The 20,604-nt window shown below is 43.3% G+C and overlaps 3 protein-coding genes across 3 annotated transcripts; 2 read left to right on the forward strand and 1 right to left on the reverse strand.

The window, feature by feature from the left end:
* Nucleotides 1–49: 49 nt before the first annotated feature.
* On the forward strand, nt 50–844 carry LOC131287922 (probable Golgi SNAP receptor complex member 2). Its single transcript, XM_058317016.1, has 2 exons — nt 50–282; nt 343–844. Exons 1-2 carry the CDS (start codon nt 149–151, stop codon nt 842–844), a joined length of 636 nt encoding a protein of 211 aa, XP_058172999.1. The 5' UTR covers nt 50–148.
* A 65-nt stretch (nt 845–909) lies between these two features.
* On the reverse strand, nt 910–2,012 carry LOC131284844 (MRN complex-interacting protein). The gene is made up of 2 exons (XM_058313702.1): nt 1,959–2,012; nt 910–1,890 (listed from the first exon to the last, which is right to left on the reverse strand). Exons 1-2 carry the CDS (start codon nt 2,007–2,009, stop codon nt 910–912), a joined length of 1,032 nt encoding a protein of 343 aa, XP_058169685.1. The 5' UTR covers nt 2,010–2,012.
* A 39-nt stretch (nt 2,013–2,051) lies between these two features.
* Nucleotides 2,052–19,583, forward strand: LOC131284845 (uncharacterized). Its single transcript, XM_058313704.1, has 10 exons — nt 2,052–2,076; nt 3,223–3,382; nt 5,567–5,752; nt 9,104–9,510; nt 16,748–17,207; nt 17,415–18,377; nt 18,489–18,681; nt 18,757–18,946; nt 19,050–19,286; nt 19,357–19,583. Exons 1-10 carry the CDS (start codon nt 2,052–2,054, stop codon nt 19,404–19,406), a joined length of 2,871 nt encoding a protein of 956 aa, XP_058169687.1. The 3' UTR covers nt 19,407–19,583.
* The last annotated feature ends 1,021 nt before the right edge of the window (nt 19,584–20,604 follow it).

Genomic DNA, 20,604 nt, shown 5'->3' on the forward strand with positions numbered 1-20,604 from the left:
TTGTACGTGTCACAACAAAACGATTGTGCCAACACCAGTATTTAGTGATTTTGCGGCAGACGTGATAATTGTGCTGTGTTGTGCTAAACATTTGCTAATCCAATAACCCATCAGTTTACTCGCATCGCTGGGCAGGCCACCAACGAAAATGGAGGCGTTATATATGCAAACGAATAGTGTGATCCAGGAAACACAACAGTGCTTTCAACGTTTAAACGACGTGCGTTACGATTCTGGAGAAATCGAACAGGACATCGAAAAGAAAATCACGATAGTCAATGGGTAAGGTAAATGGTAGAACACTCAAGAATGTAAAATCTTACTCGCCACGTTTCATTGCAGCAACTGCGATAGGTTGGATGTACTGCTCTTTAAAGTGCCCGTTGCCCAGCGGCAAAATGCCAAGATGCGTGTCGATCAGCTGAAATACGATATCCGACACCTGCAAGCAGCTCTGAAGTTGTATCAAGATAAAAAACAGCGTCGGGCAGCGGAACTGGCCGAACGGGAAAGCTTACTAAACAAACGGTTCACTGCCAATGCCGAGACATCGATCGATATCGATTATTCCTTACAGCATCATAATTCCATGCAAAACGCGCACCGTGGTGTCGACGAAATGCTCTGGACTGGTTCTAGTGTCTTGGATGGATTAAAATCTCAACGCGAAACACTGAAAGGGGCTCGAAGGCGAATCATGGATGTGGGAAGTACTCTGGGTTTGTCGAATCAAACGATGAAAATGATTGAACGAAGACTTGTGGAAGACAAGTACGTAATGTACGGTGGAATGTTTGTTACATCAGTTATTATATTTTTAATTATTTATTTTTGGATTCTTTAGCTACATAATAAACGCTTGCAAGAATGTTATCATAACTGAGTGTTAGAAAATGATCATTTGCAATACTAAGAAAGACACAAAAAATCGTCAAGATTTCCGTTCGTTTCTTCATCCTCCGCCACAAATTTAGCCCACTTTGAGGCGCAGCTAGATCCAGCATTGTCCAGGTTTTGTCTCTTCGATACTGTTTCGAATAAGGAACCGCTTTCCGCCGAAGGTTTAGATGATGAGTTTTCCTTGGTAGGGCGTTTTCCGAAATTCATCAACGGTGTAGCAGTTGCATCTAGATGTTTTCGTTTCTTACACACAGTATTTGTTTCTTCATCCATGGGAGAAAAGGAATCGGAATGACCAATTGGAACGCATGGCTGTACTCTGTGGATAGGTTTCTTCTGATGAAAATTGACGAGCGCTTTAGGCTGATTAATTGTACTTATGTGAGGTGTTCTCTGTCGATTAACATTAAGAGCTTGTTTAGAAATTTTTGGTCCTGCCTCATTGTTACTCACATAGTCGATTGTTGACTTCTGTCGGTCGTTAAAAAGGTCTCCCGAATCATCTTCAATCGATTCAGCTTCTGTTACTTGCCGAAAATGGCCCCATTTACTTGAACGATTTCCACTATACTTCCTTGTACCTGGTACATGCACCTTTTCACGGTCGAAATGTGTGTCAGAAACTTGTGCTAGTGCTTTCTCCAATTCTAAACCGTCCGACACATCTTCCTCGTCCTTTTTAGGTACAAACGAATCCCATTTGCTAGCTACATTGTTGGTAAGCATGTAATCGTTTGACGAAGATGATTCTTGGATGGATCCCTCCACCATTGGCGTGTGAGTAGAGGGTTTCGGAAGCTGAATATCGTTCTGTAACACAAACTCGGCAAGTTTAGCCTCCTGGTCATCCGTAGCAATATTCCGTTCCGTTAGCTCATGCACCACAGATCTGCATTCTTTTCCAGAACCTCTGAAGTATTCTTTCATCAGCGATTGCTTTACACCGCATACCTTGCACATCCATTTGTTAGCTTTTTTGACGATGTCAACCTTCAAAGTTAGGAAAACCAAAGCCACAATTAATAAGCTGGCCAATTTCGACCAAATTTCGGACAAACCTGGAATTTGGAACACTGAAAACAACGCACTACGCGCAATTCCTGAGGCATTTTCCCGGCACACTGTTGCTTTGTTTACTAACATTCGGAACTATGATTAGACAGCAACGTCAACATGGTTTGCCTCGAAATGTATTGCCGCAGAATTAGAAATCGACTCTTTTAATTAGCAAATAATTAGCGTTTAGAAGGAATGTGGCATTGAGTATAGTTTTATAATGCGTTAATGTTAGTAGAAGTCTAAAAAAATTATTTATTTTCCCGATTTTGAATTTCTTTTGACATTCGCTGTCAGTGCTCACAACAGGTGAAAGGGAGAAAAAGAGATGAAGCAGTTTGTTTTGATGAATACTCGCTCATACAGCGAAGTACGAAAGCTGATTCCAAGAAGCAGACGCGCGTGAAAAGTCCATCGACGGGGTTTCTTCGCCAAGAGTTTCAGCAGAAACCCTCGCGCGCCGTCTTCGTGCAGCAGAGTGTGGTGTCTGTGCCCGTTGTTCGACCCGAATGCGTTCTGCTGTAAGCACACACAATATTCAGCTGTGTGTTTCTGTTCAGTGTGTGCCGATGCGGCGGATGGCGCCCCCCGCGAACGTGTATCGAGATCTCGTCGTTCCTGCAAAGGCATCTCGTTTCTTGGCAGATGTATTTATCCCCCCAGTAGCTTCTGTCTTGGCTATCATCGGAGCGGTGAAAACACGTACGTTCCGTCAGTGGCCTGCGTTCACCTAGTGTTTTTGGTGGTAACAAAGTATCGTTGAATTGTATTTCTTGCACTAAAAGTGATCAATTTTCTAGTCTCGTGCGTTGCACTCCGATTCTAATCGAGTGATGTACATGGAATATGTGAAAGAAATCAAATTCAGCTATAGATCAGTGAGGATACAATAAACGGTTCGTGGAGCACGGGGCAACGATTCCGCACTTCTAGCTCCGGAAATGGTCTGGAAATTGGGAGCTGAGCCGATAAATTAAACTAGATAGCCATTGGGCAAAGAAAACTAGTGAAGAAAAAAAGCCACCACCACTACCAAGTGGCCCCCATCAGTGAAACGAAGTGTTTGCGTGGCGGTTGATATTGGCCGTTCCTTTGCTCCACCACAACATTTCGTCTGTTCCGATCGAATCGTCAGAACGGCTAGGCAAGCGTTAAAAGTTCTCTCGCGGAGGCAAATCGTTCAACACATTTTCCACCGTGACAACCGGCCCTCGCGTCGGTTAGCATTCCCGGGCCTTGGGTAACGGAGTCTTTGGTTTGGGGTAGGACTTTCGGATACCCCGTACCTCCCCGTCCGCGTGTGTAATTCGGCAGCCAAGCTGGATAATTTAATAGTAAATCGGTACCTGAGCGTCGCGGATGAGGACTTCGTATACTGTGTGGATCTGGACATCCGGCGGTTCATCGAGAGGGCCAATCCAAAGGCGTAAGTAAAACTAAAAAAATAATTATAAAATAAAACAACGAAATAAGTTTGCCACTTCGCTGGTCATCATCATCCGGCCCACCGGATAGCGTTGGCCAAAGTTTCACACATTTACGCCATCCTTTTTGCTCGGCTGTGGAGCATCATCTTCATCATCATCCCGTCTTTATCACGCACTGGTGACCCAGAACCCGCGAATAATAACGCCGAAGCAACTGTCGAGCGCTTCGATGAAGCTAACGGTACTTTCTTTCTCTTATTTGCGCGGACGCGGTTACCTGTTTTTCCATCTGTACATGATTTTCCTCCGTGCACGTTTCTTCCACGGGATAAGGATAAGTGATGAGCTCAATTTCTGAAAAATTACAAATACTATTAGATGTACACACTACACTACTTTCAAATTACATTATTAATATTTAAAGCGATGAGCTCAATTTCTGATTATTATTAGATTTAAACCTCCACTACTTTAAAATTACATTATTGAAATTTTTATAATTTTATTAGACCGAGTCGGATTATCAATTTCTTTGAATTTCACCTTTTTACAGTTGCAAACAACTGTTCATATTTAGTGTTGGCCGCTTGACAAATTTGCATAATCACAATAGTGATGTGCAGATCTACCCTGGCCATGATGCTCTTGCGTTCAATTGAAACAAATGACGCCTTGTCTCAACATGTTTGGTACTATTTGCTACAGTTTTGAGTTGTCTTGTAGAGTGGCAATGTACAGTCCATTTGTATTCATTAACATTGTGTTTTCAAAAGGTTTTTTTTTAAGACTTTATGGGTCAAATCGTACAGTAAGATGTTTATAGAAATTGATTTTATGAAATAAGAAATACTATTTGAATATGATCCCTCAATGTAGACAACATACACGCGAAAAGGAAGGTTATGTTTATAATGTAAAAAATTGCTTTTATTGTAGCTTCTTCGAAAACTCAACATGTAACCTTAATGCGCCATACTTATCCCAGTCATTCAAAACCGAATCCAGCGTTTTTGGTTGCAAATTAATTTAGCATCTGTGCAAACTAGTTGCGCATCATGTAGATACCATTCTGGGGTCATAACTCGGATTTTGTCTTGCAATCTGTTTCCTTCATTCATCTTTCACAGGCTTATATACAGTCCATTTGTCTTCATTCACATTTTGTTTTTAAATGTGTTTTTTTTTCAAGACTATGGAACAAATCGTACCATGAGATGTACATAAAAATGATTTTATCAAGTTAGTAATACTATTCGAATATAATTCCTCAATGTAGACAACATACACGCGAAAAGGAAGGTTATGTTTATAATGTAAAAAATTGCTTTTATTGTAGCTTCTTCGAAAACTCAACCTGTAACCTTAATGCGCTGAACCAAACCTGAATCCAGCATTTTAAGTTGCAAATTAATTTAGCATCTGTGCAAACTAGTTGCGCATCATGTAGATGCCATTCTGGGGTCATAACTCGGATTTTGTCTTGCAATCTGTTTCCTTCATTCATCTTTCACAGGCTTAATCTTACTCGGATCGTGCCACGTAAATACGAAGCAAAAAAAAAAACTGCACGGATAAATATTTATACCAAACCACATGGTGCGTTTTCGCTGTGTGGAATGTTCTGTTTTATGTCACGTCCGGAGGCAGCGCAAACGAGCTAAATATGCACCGGCCATTGGACTAAAGCGGTTCGCTCCATTACGCCAACCACCACGACCACCACCTGCACATCGGTTTTCCAATTGATGATGATGAGGTCATCTTACTGGACGGTGGTGGGAAACCAGCGGAACCGAAAATCACTTCCATTCGCATTCTTAATTAGGTGTTGGAGAAGTAAACCCATCCGCGCGGTTCGGGGCTAATTATGTCTCTGGCTTGGCTTCGGTAGTGCGATTTTTGCATTGGCCAAAGCATTCGAATTTCAAATCGATGTCTTACGGGGGTTTGTTTGTAACCAAACTTTTGAGAAAGGCTGTAATTTAGGAAGGTTTTAGAAAGGGACTATGCATATGCCGTAGCGTCAAAGGTAAATATATATATTTTTTTTGTAAATTAAAGCAAGAAACTAACGTTGTATCAGTAAAATAAATTGATTCATCACACAATTAAAATATATAATCATAATAGCAAATCGTAAACATATTTTTATATTCTACAATTCGCTTGTTTTTCGCTTGCAGTGTCTTGATTTTCCCACCGTTCAACAACTATCGCCGGTTCTTGATCCACAAAGTGTGCGCAAGTAAAGCCTTCAGCCAGCATGACATCGTGACTTTTTCCATCGGCGTCGGTAACGAACGGCGCACGGTCGTTTGCTTCCGGCACCAGCTCCTGCAGGACGTTAAGTCGGCCACCGCCGGCAAGAGGTAGGTTTTATCGGAATCAGTACGGAAAATCATTATTACGTCAGCATGTTAAAGGGCGAACTGAACCTAGTTTCATAAAATCCCCCTCATACCGGTCAAGAACAATCCCGACGTCAAGGTCAATGACCCACGCATTCCTGGGTACCTCTCAACAGAAAATAAGTAAGGGTAGTTTTTCGTCGTTTAACCCCGCGCAGTCCACTCCTGGCGCAATGTAACTCTATTTTCGTGCTTTATTTATACAGCGTGGCGTCTATTTTAGGGGGGAAGTTCTTCTAGTAGCATGGACACTGAGACGACGCTCGTCCTTCATTCATAATGTCTCGCCCGGTTGTTGCGGTATGCGAGTGGTTCGCAATGAATCATTGGCGAGGTTAGGCGAGCAAAATTTTCAACCCACTACCAATTTGGTAATAAGGAACAGCTGTTAAGAGGATAGTTGGATTCACTATGCCATCTACTGCTCCTCTCAGATCAGTATCTGATTTTTAGTTCAACCTCTACTGCTATCACTACATTAAATTCAAATAAGCTGTAGGTAGAGCTGGATCATACGGTAAGCAAATTAAACAGCAGTTTGGGGCGCCGTGCTTTCAAAATTTTAATATTGGAACTATTCTTGCCATTTTGCAAAAAAGTTACTTGCCTTACAGGGATTTTCAGATGATATCATAACAGAAGCAGCATTATTTCTAACTGCAGCACATGATATTCGAACTGCATCAGTTGATTTTAAAACCCGATCCGTTTGCCGGATTAAACCATTGAATTGTCGAATTTTATTTTGATGAATCAGATGAAAAACACACCAAACGTCATCTTTCCTGTGTTTTTTTGTGTGTTTTACAATTAAAAAATTGATACATTAAAGTGTATTAAAGAGAACAGTCTGCAGATTTTATTAAGGAATTGAGAGAAAAATTCCCAGAATAGATGGAGAATAAAGGACATGGATTAGCAAAAGGAATACCCTGTACATGTCTAAATATACAGTGACCGGCACGGAAAAGTGCCCACCTCGATTTTTTTTCATTTTCGCTCAATATCTTTTTCGTAATCCAACTAAATACACTGCAAATATTTTTTGTATCTCGTTTTATATGTTCTTTATGAGATTCACCTATGAGCTAGCGACAATAAACATATGTTAATTTTGAGAAAAAAATTATTAAAAACTTGTACCCAAAAAAGCAGTGACAAGAAAAAGTGCCCACTTCAGTGATTCATTAGTATACATAAAAATAAGTAATAATAAAAGTATTTTGATTTTTTTTAGTGTTCTCTTTTAGCTTTTAGAACCAGCTGAAGGCGCTTTGGCATGCTTTCTACCAGGATTTTTAGTTTTAGGATTTTATTCTTCTCCAGCGCGCATTAGAGCTTCAAAATTGTCGTTTTTATTCGATACATCAGTTTTGTCCACCCTGGCATCGAGAATTGCCCACAAATTCTTAACCTCCAGGCTCTGAGGAGGTCATTTCAACAGTTTTGTCCGACAAGACGGGAAGAAAGATTTCGTTTTCTTGGCAGTATGTCGAACTTGGCCCCGCCGGGCTGCGTGAAACTTGCCCCCGCCGGGAGAACGAACTTCTCTTCAAGGCCCGTCAAGATCAGTGAAATCTCCAAATTTTGTTGCAGGATGTTTATGTTTATGTTGTAATCTGCAGTTTTAACACCGTTAATGTTCCCAAGGTTCCCCACTCCACTGGACGGAAAACAACACCAGACCACCATATTGCTCCCTTCATGGCATACTGTGCCCTGTATGAGGCGAACCTGCAGCATTGCCTCCTTCGATCTGCGCTATATACGTTCATGCCATTTTCGATTAAAAAGTTCAAAATTTTGATTCGTTAGACCACAGAACCGTTTTCCAGTACTCTAGAGGCATAGCAGCATGTTCCTCAGCGAGCTTAAGACGCTTGGCCTTATTGGTCATGTCCATATAAAGAAGCCTCCTAGCAAGTCTGCTCTGTAACCCGTATGCAACAAGCCGACGACGGATAGTTCTTTCGAAAACTGATGAGTAAAGTGTTTCCATGACCTCTCTGACAGTAACTTTTGTATTTTTTTGATTTCACGAATGATCTTAGTGTCCATGCGTGCATCTGTTTTGCACATGTCTCCCCTACGAGGGCGATCCGCCTACGTTTAAAATTTCATTGTGATTTTTCCTACCGCTGCCTTGTGGATTTCGTGCTTTGAATGAATTACTTTAATGTTAATGAATGCCATAAAACATATTTTATGCAATGTAATTTATTGTAACACTCAAATTAATGAGACACCAAAACCTGATATTAACACATTGTATATCTACAACCAAACATGAATTAAACACGTGATCATACATGTATAAACATCAGAAATGGTGCTAACAAACCTAAAACGCAATAAATTGGTTGGCCCTCAATGGAAAAGTTTATGCCAAACTCGAAATTTCAAAGTGGGCACTTTTTCTTGTCACTGCTTTTTTGGGTACAAGTTTTTAATAATTTTTTTCTCAAAATTAACATATGTTTATTGTCGCTAGCTCATAGGTGAATCTCATAAAGAACATATAAAACGAGTTACAACAAATATTTGCAGTGTATTTAGTTGGATAAAGAAAAAAAAATTGATCGAAAATCAAAAAATTTCGAGGTGGGCACTTTTCCGTGCCGGTCACTGTAGTAGTAATGCTTAAATGTTTGTTTGTTAAGACTTTTCAGTGGAAAAACATTAGGGAAAATTGAAGTTTAATCTAAATTTAACTTCGTAAAAAAAAATTATTTAAAAATTTTAAGTAGTTTAATTTAAATTGCATTGAAGTGAAATTTCGAAGCTACAAAACATGTGGCTTAAAGGTAAATAAAACGCTTGACACACTTCCAAGATTCACAAAATCACTCATTCAGGTTGCACCTCCGAAGTGGCCCAGTTTGTTACGCAAGCGCTCGTTTGGGGTAGGATTTGGTTTCGGTGTGCGCCGACCAGGCCGTCCGTCGACTCACGTGCTGTCACTGTAGTTGGGGGTCAGTTCGTACGACACCATCACCGGGCGGGCGTTGCCTTTCGGTGTGCGATGCTTTCCTAGCACTGGCTGGTAATGCCTCGTGACAGGACAGCACACGCAGCGGCCATGCGCACGTTCCGTTTGGACGCTATGTGAACGTGTTGCCAATTTGGCGTTGAACTCGACCTTCAACAAAACGCACCCTGCCGCGTGCAATCAGACGGGATTGCGAAGGTGCCAGGGCTGGGGGAAACCGGGACGATTTCACTGACCTTTGGGCGCATGTTGGCGCACCGCGGTTCCGAGAATCTTGGTCCTTTTCACTAACTGTTTTTTACCGCCTCGCCCTTTTCGTGCAGCTTTGAAGAACCGACCTCCGATTCCGTTGCCGGCCATCCTATCCAGTATACCAGCTGGCGTAGTTCAACGGCACCAGCAGCGACGACCACCAACACTGCTACCGATAGCGTTTGTAGCAACAGCAGTACCACCAGCACAACTAACAGCAGCAGCAGTGTCGGCAACAACGACGGGTCAACGTTGGCCACAACCACCTGCAGCTTCGCGCGGAAGCGGGTCGAAAAACGTGATCTCCTGAACCAGGACAAAATGGGCACCGAAACAATCCAGCAGCTCGCCGGTGCCGGCGGTGTCGGCCATCAGCAGCAACATCTGCATCAACAGCGACAGCACAATCAAGTTAACGCGCAGCCACAACCGTTCCTGGCCGATGGTGGGGCTGCATTTGCCGGGGATTCGGTGAAAGGTGAGTAGAACGTAACTGACCACTTTCTGTTTGCTTTTAGGCAGACAGTTTTAGCGTAAGTTATATAAATGCATCCAACACTTGATGATGCTGGTTTGAAGATATTATTCTATCCTAGTCTTATCGACTGTGTTGTGCAATTTATGCTTTTATCCGGAATCGGATATTTGGTGAATTGAGGATATTTTTAGAATATTTGGCAATATTTGTTTGTTTGGTATGCGAGATTGCATGGGCACTTTTTTAATTCTGGTGACTAAAAACTTTCCACCGTTTAAATAGAACCCAATTCCACACGTTTTAATGTGCGTGCTTTAGAATAGGAAATCTAGCATAAGAAGATGAAATCGCCCGTAATTTTTTATCTTCAAATGCATGTATATTTTTACAACTCAAACCAAAGTCCAATCGTGTCCCAATGCTGCCAATTCAACTTCGCGAATAAGTGCACTTGTATTTGGCGCTCCATTTTATGTGTTTTTTATTTGATGTACCTCTATTATGACCTCTCTTATGCAACCTTGGCTCTTATATGCAACCAAATTGCGCGGTTTGGCACCTAGTGTCCACGTCCCCTCCGATTCCTCCAGCTTGTGCCTATTACCGATTTAGTGGAAGCCCAGCTACAGCTAGACACCCCGTGCAGGCTAAAAGTAGAAGAGCTGTGTTATATGCCGTGTCCAAACGCAGCGGTGGAAAACAAATTCCACCAATGTAACGCCAGGAACATGGTTCCCTTTTTTGTGCAATTTGTTGTTCGTGTTGTTGTTGTTTTTTTTTGCTGATTGATTCGAGGCACAGTTTATGCAACAGAAGTGCAGCGATTATGCGTTCGATTGCATATAGCTTTTCGTCATCTCCGTTTAGCTGCGTGTGTAAATATTTAGTATAATGGTTTGAACAAAAAAAAATCCAGTTTTCCACTCATGAAAAAACTCATTATGAATCTTCTTATCACGTTTCGAAATTAACGAAATTTGGTGGTGCTGTTGCCAATTGTTTCGCAGCCTCTCCACCATGGGAAGAAACGCCCCGTCCGATTGTGATTTACAACCAGCATTGTTACGAGACTGGCGGTTTTTCTTTTGACGGCATGCTCCAGTTACCGAAAGGTGTGGGGGAAACGAAGACAAAAAACCGGACTACCACCCACCACCAGAAGCATAAACAAATGGGTAACGTTTTCAAGAGGAGACCAACAACTCTGTTCGATTGTCTAACAAAATTCGTTTTCGTTCCGTTGTTGCAGATGATTTTGAGCGTTTGTTTGTTTATTTTCCAAAGTGCCATTGTCGGCTGGTGTATGCAGAATATGTTAAAGGGTTTTCACATTTTTTCCCAGATAGTTTGAATGAATTCGATTGGAATCAAACCGGGGACGAAACCGATGACGAAATTAATCTTTGGCCGTAGTGCCGAAACAAAATGGAATGGTATAACTTTATCGGATTTGCTTGAATTTTTTTTTTTTTTTTTTTGAGAAGTGTGTGGTAGAACACGCTGTTAAAGCTAAATTTTATTTTATTATTTGGGCATAAAAAAACACATAAGTACCATTCAGCCAAAGCATCTTATGTGGTGCCAAACAGTGCCTACAAAGTGGTCACATTTCCTTTCCCGGGCCAATCACTTTTCACGGTGGCAGCTGCAACCGAACCTCCAAACGCTCCATGGCGCTGTTTAAGTGGGCCACACTTCAACACCATACAGTGTCGGATTACGGAGCCTCCCGGTTATTACGAAATACACTTGCCATCCTCCTTACGCCACCAACTGCGCGCCTTTCTGCCGCCTGTATGCCTGGACCGGGACGCTGCTGCAGCAGTTTTGTGATTCGGTATCGTTGTTGGATACATACACGCTTCGGAGAGGGCACTGGGACCTAGATCCTGGGTGGTTACGTGCAGTTGGCAACGGTTTGTGCAGCTACATTGCCCCGTCGTTATACGTTGCAAGGTGAAAATCCCTAACGAAAGCCCAATTATTGCTGGTTAGAATAGCAATTAAGGTGGTTTAATAAGGGAGCTTTTTGTAAGCTTTCAAATCCAAATAGATAGTTCGTTTGGTAGCAAAACCGGCACCGCCATTTGTTATCGAAAAACATGTAGAATGTTTACTTTATCGCTACGAAAGATTTCTTTCTTCCTGTTCATTTGATTTTAATTCAATTTAAGACGTTTATCTAACCATCCGTTTTTTACGCATCAGCCCAAGTTCGTAGCTTTTGTTGTTGGAATAATAGTTAGTACATTTCATTATTGTCCTGAATATTTTTAAACAATTCCATCATGTTTTATCGGTACCGCTGGGTTATTTTTTTCCAAAGTAAAATCAAAGTTTCCTAGTAATCAATAAGATGTAATATTGTTGGTCATAAAAACATTCTTTAATTGAGTGTATACACAACACTATGCTTCAGATAAAACGCTACAAAAAATATATGTGATTTACATCAGATTAACAAAAACTGCCTACCCTTACCGCTTTCTAACTCACTGTAGTAATTTTATCAAGAAATCCAATTTAATTCCTTTCGTCCAAATTTACGATAAACGACGTTTGATGAATCATACATAACTTAAATTATCATACGTGCAACAAGTAGTGCAATTGCGAAGCTGCGAAGATCAAATTCGAATACCGAATACTCCCGGTACGCAGTCAAGCACAGAATATAAACGCGTAGCATACTGTCACGAACACACCAGCATAACGTAAGCATTATTGGTGGGTGAGATGGTGCAGGGTGGTAGGAAGGGAGGGAATGAGCAGAACCTACGAATGGTAGGGAGCGCGCGGCGGTGGAGGGGTGACCGTCGTTGGCAAAAACACTTGGGAAGGAGATTCGTGATCAGTCGTCGAACATCAGCTCTCCACCGGAGTCGCGCGTGCTAGCATAGCAAACGCAGTTTTGCTTTCGGCGGAGCGGGTGTGTGCACCAGTGTTCGCCATATTAATCAACTGGCGCCTGAAAGCGAAAGGGAAAAAATACAGCGCGGGGGAAACCATAGTCGCCTGGCGAAAGAACCTCCACGGATCGAGAGTGTTAGCTTTGTTTCTTCGCGTACCGCGCTTCTTACGAGACACAGTGTGAGCGTTCGCAATTTCCTCCCTCGGAAAGGGGTTTCAGTTTAAAGGCGACCGTAGCAAAGGGCAGTGTGCAATAGCGAGTGTCGAGAAAAAGTGGCTTCTCGGAGCAGTACTTTGTGTGGGTCGCTGACGTCTCCATTCGACGACGATACGGTAAGAATTCTTTCCGAAAGAACGAATGAATCGAGTTTGTAGTGTAGTAATAACGAGCCCGTCTTATCGTAATTCGGTAAAGAAAATGGCGATGACCTCTGCTGTCGAGGGGAACGTGAGAAAAAGAAGTTAAAAGTGAAGTTCTGGTATGCGAAGCAGAATGTGACGGCTCGTGTGTGTGAGCGAAGTGTGTCCGTGAATGATTTACATTGGTGTACGTGCCAACATGATGTTTTTGCAGGGTGTTTTTAATTTTCGTATTCATTTCTTTGGCGTACAATATTTTCATTCATAATAAGTTGAACGATAAGGAAACGATAATTTAAACAAAAATAGTGTTCTTTGGAAAATGAGTGAATGGTGATCAAATAGAAATGTTACATAGTTTAAATGGGTATACACTACGGAAAACGATGGTTTATCAAGATCGAATTGTCGGGGCAACGACTGTACTCATCCGCTTGAATGATGACAGAACAAAGGCGCAGTTGTTGGAATAGAATGGCAATTGTCAGTTGTGTAGTAACGTAGCGTAAACGGCTTGTTTACAAACAGAACCCTTTAAATTCAATGTGAAATGTATGTTTAGTCCTTTGTTTTGAGTGCTTGTTTCAATAGGTAATGGAATTTTAGTATAACGTGTTCATGACAAGACATGTCCTTTTATCGATTCGTATTGTTGAACATCGGAAACTGTTTCACAGTACCTTAGTGTGGTATAAAACTGTTGTAAGATCTCATCACCATTGGCTAATATACGTGAATCTGTGTTTTCGTACCCTTCCACTGCGCCTCGAGTACGAGTCACGCAAAATCGGCATTAATTTACCGGCTTAATGCTGCAATCGGCATTACCGTTTATCACATGCTTACACCCAACCGACTCGCCAAGAAGGAACGCGACGAAACAATAGAAATCAACACAAACACATCCACCACCGTGGTGGCGCCAGCGAACTAGCTAGTGAATGCTCCAGTTAAAATAATCGAAAGGCAATCGCGAACGAAGAGAGTAAAAGTGGCCTAGCAATGGGTGGCGCAAACGGAAGTAATCACGGCTTACCGACTTGTGGGTGGAAAACAACGGTTTTGCAGGCCGGTTCGCACACCGTGCGCGCATCATTGTTGCCTGGCCACGGCCGGCTCGGGTAGTGTGTGAAGTTATCTAGAAGCAATGCTCCGTTGCGCGTGTGTCATTATTATGCGGTGGTGCGAGTGAAACGGGTTTCGGGTGCACACAAAACTCCGGAAGAATTTGCAAGCCAAGAGTGGGCGCAGACAGTCAGTCCGTTGCGCGATGCAACCACTAATAAGTACGTTCCGGGAAAATTAAAAGCCGGCCTGGGTTGCGAGCCGGTAATAATATGCAGTTCGAGAAGTCTCGTGAAGGGTGAAACCGGCGTGCGTCAGTTGCTGGTGGTTAAAACCCTCTCAACTGCACTGAATTACGAATTTGCCTGAAATGTATAAGCATTAAAATAAAAGATACCGGTCAATTATGCGGTGAAACGATATCTTATATGACTTAAATCGCCATGGTCACCCAACCCCGGTTGGTAGTTTGAGTTTGAGTCTTCCGACCGGCGCTCCAGATACATACAGATTGTCCCAAGTCCCACGACTACGTGAGACACGGTGCATGGCAGCTAGAGCCGGCACGAAGTGTTGTGCTATTACAAAACAACCTCCTCACGAACGGTGTGTGGCCACCACACGCGTCGATCTCTGTAAGTGAGAAACCGTCACGGAACGATTTGCGCAGCATGAATGAGTAAGATTACAGCATCGCCGTTGGTTAGCCACACACGAAACCAACTTCCCTGGTGCCCTGAACCACGAAAGATGATGTATTAGCTGGCTGTCGAAAGTGCATAGCGGTAGGGCAATAATAGGTGCCGCTATGGGACCCGCTTTTAGTGGCGATGTCGCAATAGCAACTCACAAGGTTTTGAAATAACCATGGAATGCATCGAAGACACCTTTCAGATTCCATCGGGGTTAATCACAAGGGAAATGACGAATGTGGCTATTTGAATGTAATTGTGAAAAATGAAAGGCTTGTGCGGTGACCACTTCTTACAAATAGATAAAACAAACTGTGTGTTGCCAAAAGTTAAAAAGGATAAGGGGGTCTGTGTATCTTTAAAAGTGAATACATCATTTTCTGGTGAGCTGAAACAAACATGCTAATAATGGAAAGAGCTAAAACAAACATGCTAAATATGTCGTTTGACCATTTCTTCAATATTTTAGTCTATTTTAATTTTGACAATCTTATACTTTCCATAAAAGCGTTTCGAACCCTGTTACGCATGAAAACTATGGATAACTCCATAGAAAATAAGGACGCACAAAAGGTATCAAAAGATTCCTCCATCAGTCCATACGTTCAGACGCATATTCAGGGCTGGGTATATGGCATTTTGTCTACCATCCGTAGAAAGTTTCCTCAACGCCATAAAATTAAACGAATGCTACGCATCCACGGTTGCCCCATACAAATTGGATCAAAGTAACAGAAGCAATTCGTTAAAAAAAAAATAGTGCACTACGGTAGCAACCGCCGGTTGCCACGATCGAGATTCGATTGTGATCACGTTCGTTGATCGCTAATCTTCCTACGCCTCCGCCGCCGACGAACGTCTGAAAGAGGAAAACGAAAGTATTTTAAGGTCAGCCCGGTTAAATAATACTTTTTGGGGTTACCATTTCCTTCCAGCGGGTCTCAGACTTCTCCGCTGCTTCGCCGCGTACCTCTTTCCCGTTCGCATATTTCTGGTTTCTTTTTCTTCGCGATCTGTGAGATGGCGGATGGGAGGGTGTCGACTGCAGTGAGGCGGTGTTTTGCATCGGTCTCGCTTTTCGCGTCCAACACACGGCATCGCATTACAGCGCCGTGGGAGAAAACGTAAGGAATTTCCTGCCGCCGGTGCTCGCATAAGAAACCACCTCGAACGCGACGTAATATGGCGACGGCTCACCTTTTTGTGGTTATGACTGCCGCAGGAAACGAGATACGAAATAAACCTACTGACCGCATTTCGGCGTGATTGCCACCTTTTCTTTCTTCTTGGCTTTTTTCCGGAGAAAACACACATAGACACACTGGTTCGAGTAGCGCGAACTCGGCGTGATTGAGGTAGCATTGGGTGATTAGATGTGGATCTTCGCCGTGGATAGGAAATTGCATAAGCAACACTTTGATAAGTGTTCATTTTGGGGATCATTTTCTGTTGGATCCAAAAATGATGCAAAAATCAACCGAATAACAAATTCGCCTACCACACAGACGGATGTTCACTGCAAACAACACTCGTTGAAACGCATCGTCACGCTTCGCGCAATTCGCGAAGTATTCGCGTACGACTTCATTTCCATGCCAACGATGAACTGCAAACAATAGCAGTCAAGGCCAACGTGGCTGCAAAATATGGTGCTATAAAGTTCGACTCTCGTGTATAAAGTGCCTATGGGCCTGGCATTGCTACGAAGTGACAAAAAAGTCAAAGGCTTGTCCACTAGCGTCTGTCCTATGGCGAAGCATAAACATTCGCTTGTCTCGGCAACAATGAAAATAAAAGCCGTGCCCGTGGTCAGAAACGTGTGATCACCAAACGACGCCCTGCTATGTGGCTGCACATGGCTTATGCAAATGACGAAAGAAAGATGTTACCGTCGGGCAAAACGGGCGACAGCAGCTTGGCCTTCATGGTATGGATTTGAAAGTTGGTTCATAAAGGTCTCTCCTGAAAAGGATTTTTCATGGTCAATTTTGGGCCATGAGTATCGACGACACTCCAGCAGCGTGTATTGTTAACGTTAAATTATTTATTGATTGATTAATCGATCACAGGGCTAAGCAAATTGTCAATTAAATCATGTTTTTTAGAAAAATGTGTTCAATCAAAATAAATCATAAATATTTGTAATTATGTAGGTATGTAGCAAGTAGCTCTTCTCAAAGGCGCTTTTTTGTATTCATTGTCTTCCGCAGTCCCTGGTGAAGCCGCTACACATCCTCACCTGAACGTTTTCGGTCTCAATCATCCGCACATCCATCCGCCAGCGGGTGCCGGAACTAAGCTTCCAGCCGTCGTCGGCATCTATCGTCCACCGGCGGCCCGCCGTGCACTGAAGCTAGCGGAAAAGGCTCTTCATCAGCTCGCTCCACCGGCCGCTTGTGAAAATCCGAGCGATTATAACCATCGTGATTCGTTGGGGAGCACGGAACATGTGCGCCGCCACACCGAAGTGACCACTATCGATAAGGCTTCGAGTACGCCAGATAACACCGAAAGCGGCGGTCTAAAAACCAGTCCAACGTCGGAAGACGACGGCAGCAAGTGTCCAACGCAGGCATCGTCGCCCGTTACCGACGGTGCACTAGGAAGTGTCTCCGCAAGCGTTGAATGCAGCAGCGTCAACAGTTCCGTGGTATCTCCCACAAGCGCAAGGTAAGCAACTCTTGGTAAATAAAAACAAATAACGGAAGGTCGAAGAGGCAGAAACCGGTCTACCGGTTCGAATACCTTCGTAGGAAAACGGGGAAATGGGTTTAAAAAGGATTTCGCTACACCTGGCATGTGCGGAATTACCTGTTACTGAAGGTTTGGAAAAAATAATGTCACTAATTAAATCAATGTCATCTTTTTTTCTCTTAGGACCAATCGTCCCCACCGTGAGCGACGTCCCGATCGGGCTGTCTACATTCCGAGGGCTCGCCGCAGTCTAACGACACCCCCGGTAACAACATCATCACTGCTTCCGGCAACAACAACAGCAACGACGGGCCCGAATGAAACTGTGAGCAAAGCTGCTGACGGACTCACTACCATCTCGAATTCGGATACACCGCTACCGAAAGGTACATCACGAGTAGTTGCCGCAAACCGGACGCAACAACTAACTGCGGATGCGATAGGCCCATCAGGAGTACCCTCTTGTTCAGTTGTGGTCCCTCCCGAAGGAACAGGAAGATTGAAAGTCAAGCAAAAGCCACACAATTCTACGGCAGGGCCAGCTTTAGAAAACTCGTTGGCCAAGGGGCAATTGCACAATAACACACCCATACTGCTAAACTGTGATATCGCGGCAGAAGAATCATCCAAGCGAAGGGCTGCCCATCTCGGGGATCATCGCGCACCGGTGGAAGCATTCAAGAAACGGAGTTATAGTCTGGAAGAACATAACTCATCGGTACAAACCATTACCGCGTCATCGCTGGACGAACGATTGCAAATCGTAACCGAAGTATCGCGCGGGAACGAACTGAAAACGCGTCAACAACAATCACCTGGTGAGGAGTGTACGAAAGCGGGCAGTGAAATTGAACAACCCGAAGATCCGGCAAACGTGCACTCGAGATCGAACGAAACAAACAACGAAACCACGATGCATCGTAACAACAATCGTAATCGTAACGCCAAAAACGTCCTGAACGGCGCCGGTATGATCATCAACAACCGCCCCACCGAAGGGGACAAGATCGATCATGATGAGAAGGAACTGCGGCGGGCCTCGCAGGAGATGAACCGCAGCAATCGGCGCATTATGAAGCAAACGTTCAACTCGGACGTGCTGGAAATTGACGAACCGTCGGCCCCGCCACCATCGGCCCAGGTAGGGTTGGGTAAAAAAGTGATCGACAAAAAGATGGTGGTGATGTCCCAGAACGGAGGAGGGGATACTAACTTTGGGGTGGGTGTTGGAAAACCTCCTGGAATAATTGCTACAAGCAACGGTAGTGGCGGTTCGCCCACCGGGAAGGCTAGTGAAGGTGAAGAGGCGGGTGATGATGAGGATGAGGAGGAGGAGGACTGGGAGTCGATGTACGACGACAACGGGGATTGCCTGAATCCGAAGATGCTTGAAGAACTGACCACGGCCGTCGGGAAGGTGTCGATCGAAGTTCCCCAAACGGATTATAAGGTGAGGGAAACTGGGAACTGTTTTATTGTGCGTTCGGTTTACTAAGTATGGGGTTTTCTTTTTCTGTGTATTTAGTCGTACCAAACGAAGCAGGCTGTATTGAATGACGAAGAATTTCCCCACGTACTGGAGGTATCGAATTTTCCGGCCGAGTTCAAGACGCAGGATCTAATGATGCTGTTCTCGCAGTACAAGGAATCCGGATTCGATATCAAATGGGTCGACGATACCCATGCACTGGCTGTGTTTAGCAGCTCAAAAATAGGTAATTACATTTCCTTTTTATCGGTGTTCTTTTATAAATAGATAGCTTGTAATAATTAAATTAATTTTTACCCATTGTGTTTGGGAAAATATTTGTACAACAGCTGCTGAAGTTCTTGCAACGGGACACTCGTTCGCGCGGGTCAAACCGCTTGCCGAGGCAACTTCTGAATCGCGATCGAAGGCGCGCAAATGCGCCAGCTCTCTCCAGCCTTACCGCGCCCGACCGGAAACGTGTGCCGCCCTGGCCCGCCGGCTGGTCACCACGGCGCTCGGTGTTCGGCTGAAAACGGCACCAGAGGAAAGGGAAAATGAACGTCGTGTCTTACGTGAAGCCAAAGGTAGCGTATATGTTCTACTTTTGGACCTCGTCTTGCGTCGTTTTACAACTTTATTTCTTTTACCACACAGAACGGAAGCTCCTTGCGGCCAAACAACGTGATGAAGTGTGGGACAGTTAGTGTCGGACGACATGTTCGAATGTGTGAATGCTTGCCAAACCATCACCACCCGTATGATGGTTCATCCATTATTTCACGTACGCGTTGTGTTGCTGCCATAACGATTAACTAACCACGTTGCATTGTGCTGGAAGGAAAAGGAAAGTTAAAGATCTCGGTTTAAGAAAACGCCACACCCTTGCACCCCCTTTAAAGCAGCTGCAGGATGCAAAGTGCGTGCTGTATGATAGAGAAATAAGCGAAAGGGTAGCTGTGTGCATTTTTAGTTTATGTTTTAATTCATTATCAAAGTATTTGTAAGTGTGATGATTGTAAAGAACACGAAAGCAACTTCAACCACCTGCGCCAGGGGGACACGACGCATACACAGTGAAAACACCATGGCACATTGGTTGGTTGTTTCCTTTCAACCTACTCCACTCGTCATCAGTTGCAGACTTTTGATAGCAGAGCAGTTAGCTAGTTAAAGTTCCCGACAAAAAATAAAGTATATGGATGGAAAGTGTCCTCTCCAACATGTATACAGCATACGTCATCCGTTTAGGAAACACAAATCTTGTAAAATCTACAATAAACCATAGAACCGGTAGCATATTAGCCATCCAGAATGGATCATATATTTATATTTAATCCTTTATATATACACGATGTATAATGGCAAGGATTGCAGATTTTGCAACTCAGTGGTCGTTACGTTTATATTTTTATTTACAAAAACGATGCTATTACGATAGCTGGAGCAGATCTAAATAAAAGTAAGAAATTGAATTCTGGTGTTTGTTGTGTTTTTTTTATTTTGAGCCACTATGGCTATTCAACAATATTTTATTATAATTCGCATGATCCTACCTTACTAACTTTTTTTATCTGCATGTTTTTTTCTTATACAATATTAAATGTGTTATGTTTATAATTTCTAGAATAATAACTTTTTTAATCAAAAAGCCGCTAAAGTTTAATCTGTTGGCCCTGTCAGTCCAGCAGAGTTCAACTATGCGTAATTTGAAATTCTGTGCTGCTACAACAGCGCCTCTCGCAGTAAACAAGGGAACCACTACCAAACTGTCAAACTATGCTTGAATTATCAACGGCTGCTTTGTGATAATCTATTGAAAGCAGCGAATGTGGTGTAAAACGGAACGAGAAACAATGGCAGCAGAAAAGTGTAAACATTAAACATAGCGCCACAAAAAAGGAA

This window comes from Anopheles ziemanni, chromosome 3 (genome assembly GCF_943734765.1).
Source record: "Anopheles ziemanni chromosome 3, idAnoZiCoDA_A2_x.2, whole genome shotgun sequence".
Classification (NCBI taxonomy): domain Eukaryota; kingdom Metazoa; phylum Arthropoda; class Insecta; order Diptera; family Culicidae; genus Anopheles; species Anopheles ziemanni.

Excerpts from the sequence above, each read along its gene's own strand:
- LOC131284845 (XM_058313704.1), top strand. The coding sequence starts at position 2,052 with ATGATTAGACAGCAACGTCAACATG. Across the intron at positions 17,208-17,414 it reads GTATCTCCCACAAGCGCAAG|GACCAATCGTCCCCACCGTG; the intron begins GTAAGCAACTCT and ends TTTTTCTCTTAG. Across the intron at positions 18,947-19,049 it reads GTTTAGCAGCTCAAAAATAG|CTGCTGAAGTTCTTGCAACG; the intron begins GTAATTACATTT and ends TTTGTACAACAG.
- LOC131284844 (XM_058313702.1), bottom strand. The coding sequence starts at position 2,009 with ATGCCTCAGGAATTGCGCGTAGTGCGTTGTTTTCAGTGTTCCAAATTC. Across the intron at positions 1,891-1,958 it reads TTCAGTGTTCCAAATTCCAG|GTTGACATCGTCAAAAAAGC; the intron begins GTTTGTCCGAAA and ends CTAACTTTGAAG.
- LOC131287922 (XM_058317016.1), top strand. The coding sequence starts at position 149 with ATGGAGGCGTTATATATGCAAACGAATAGTGTGATCCAGGAAACACAA. Across the intron at positions 283-342 it reads AAAATCACGATAGTCAATGG|CAACTGCGATAGGTTGGATG; the intron begins GTAAGGTAAATG and ends GTTTCATTGCAG.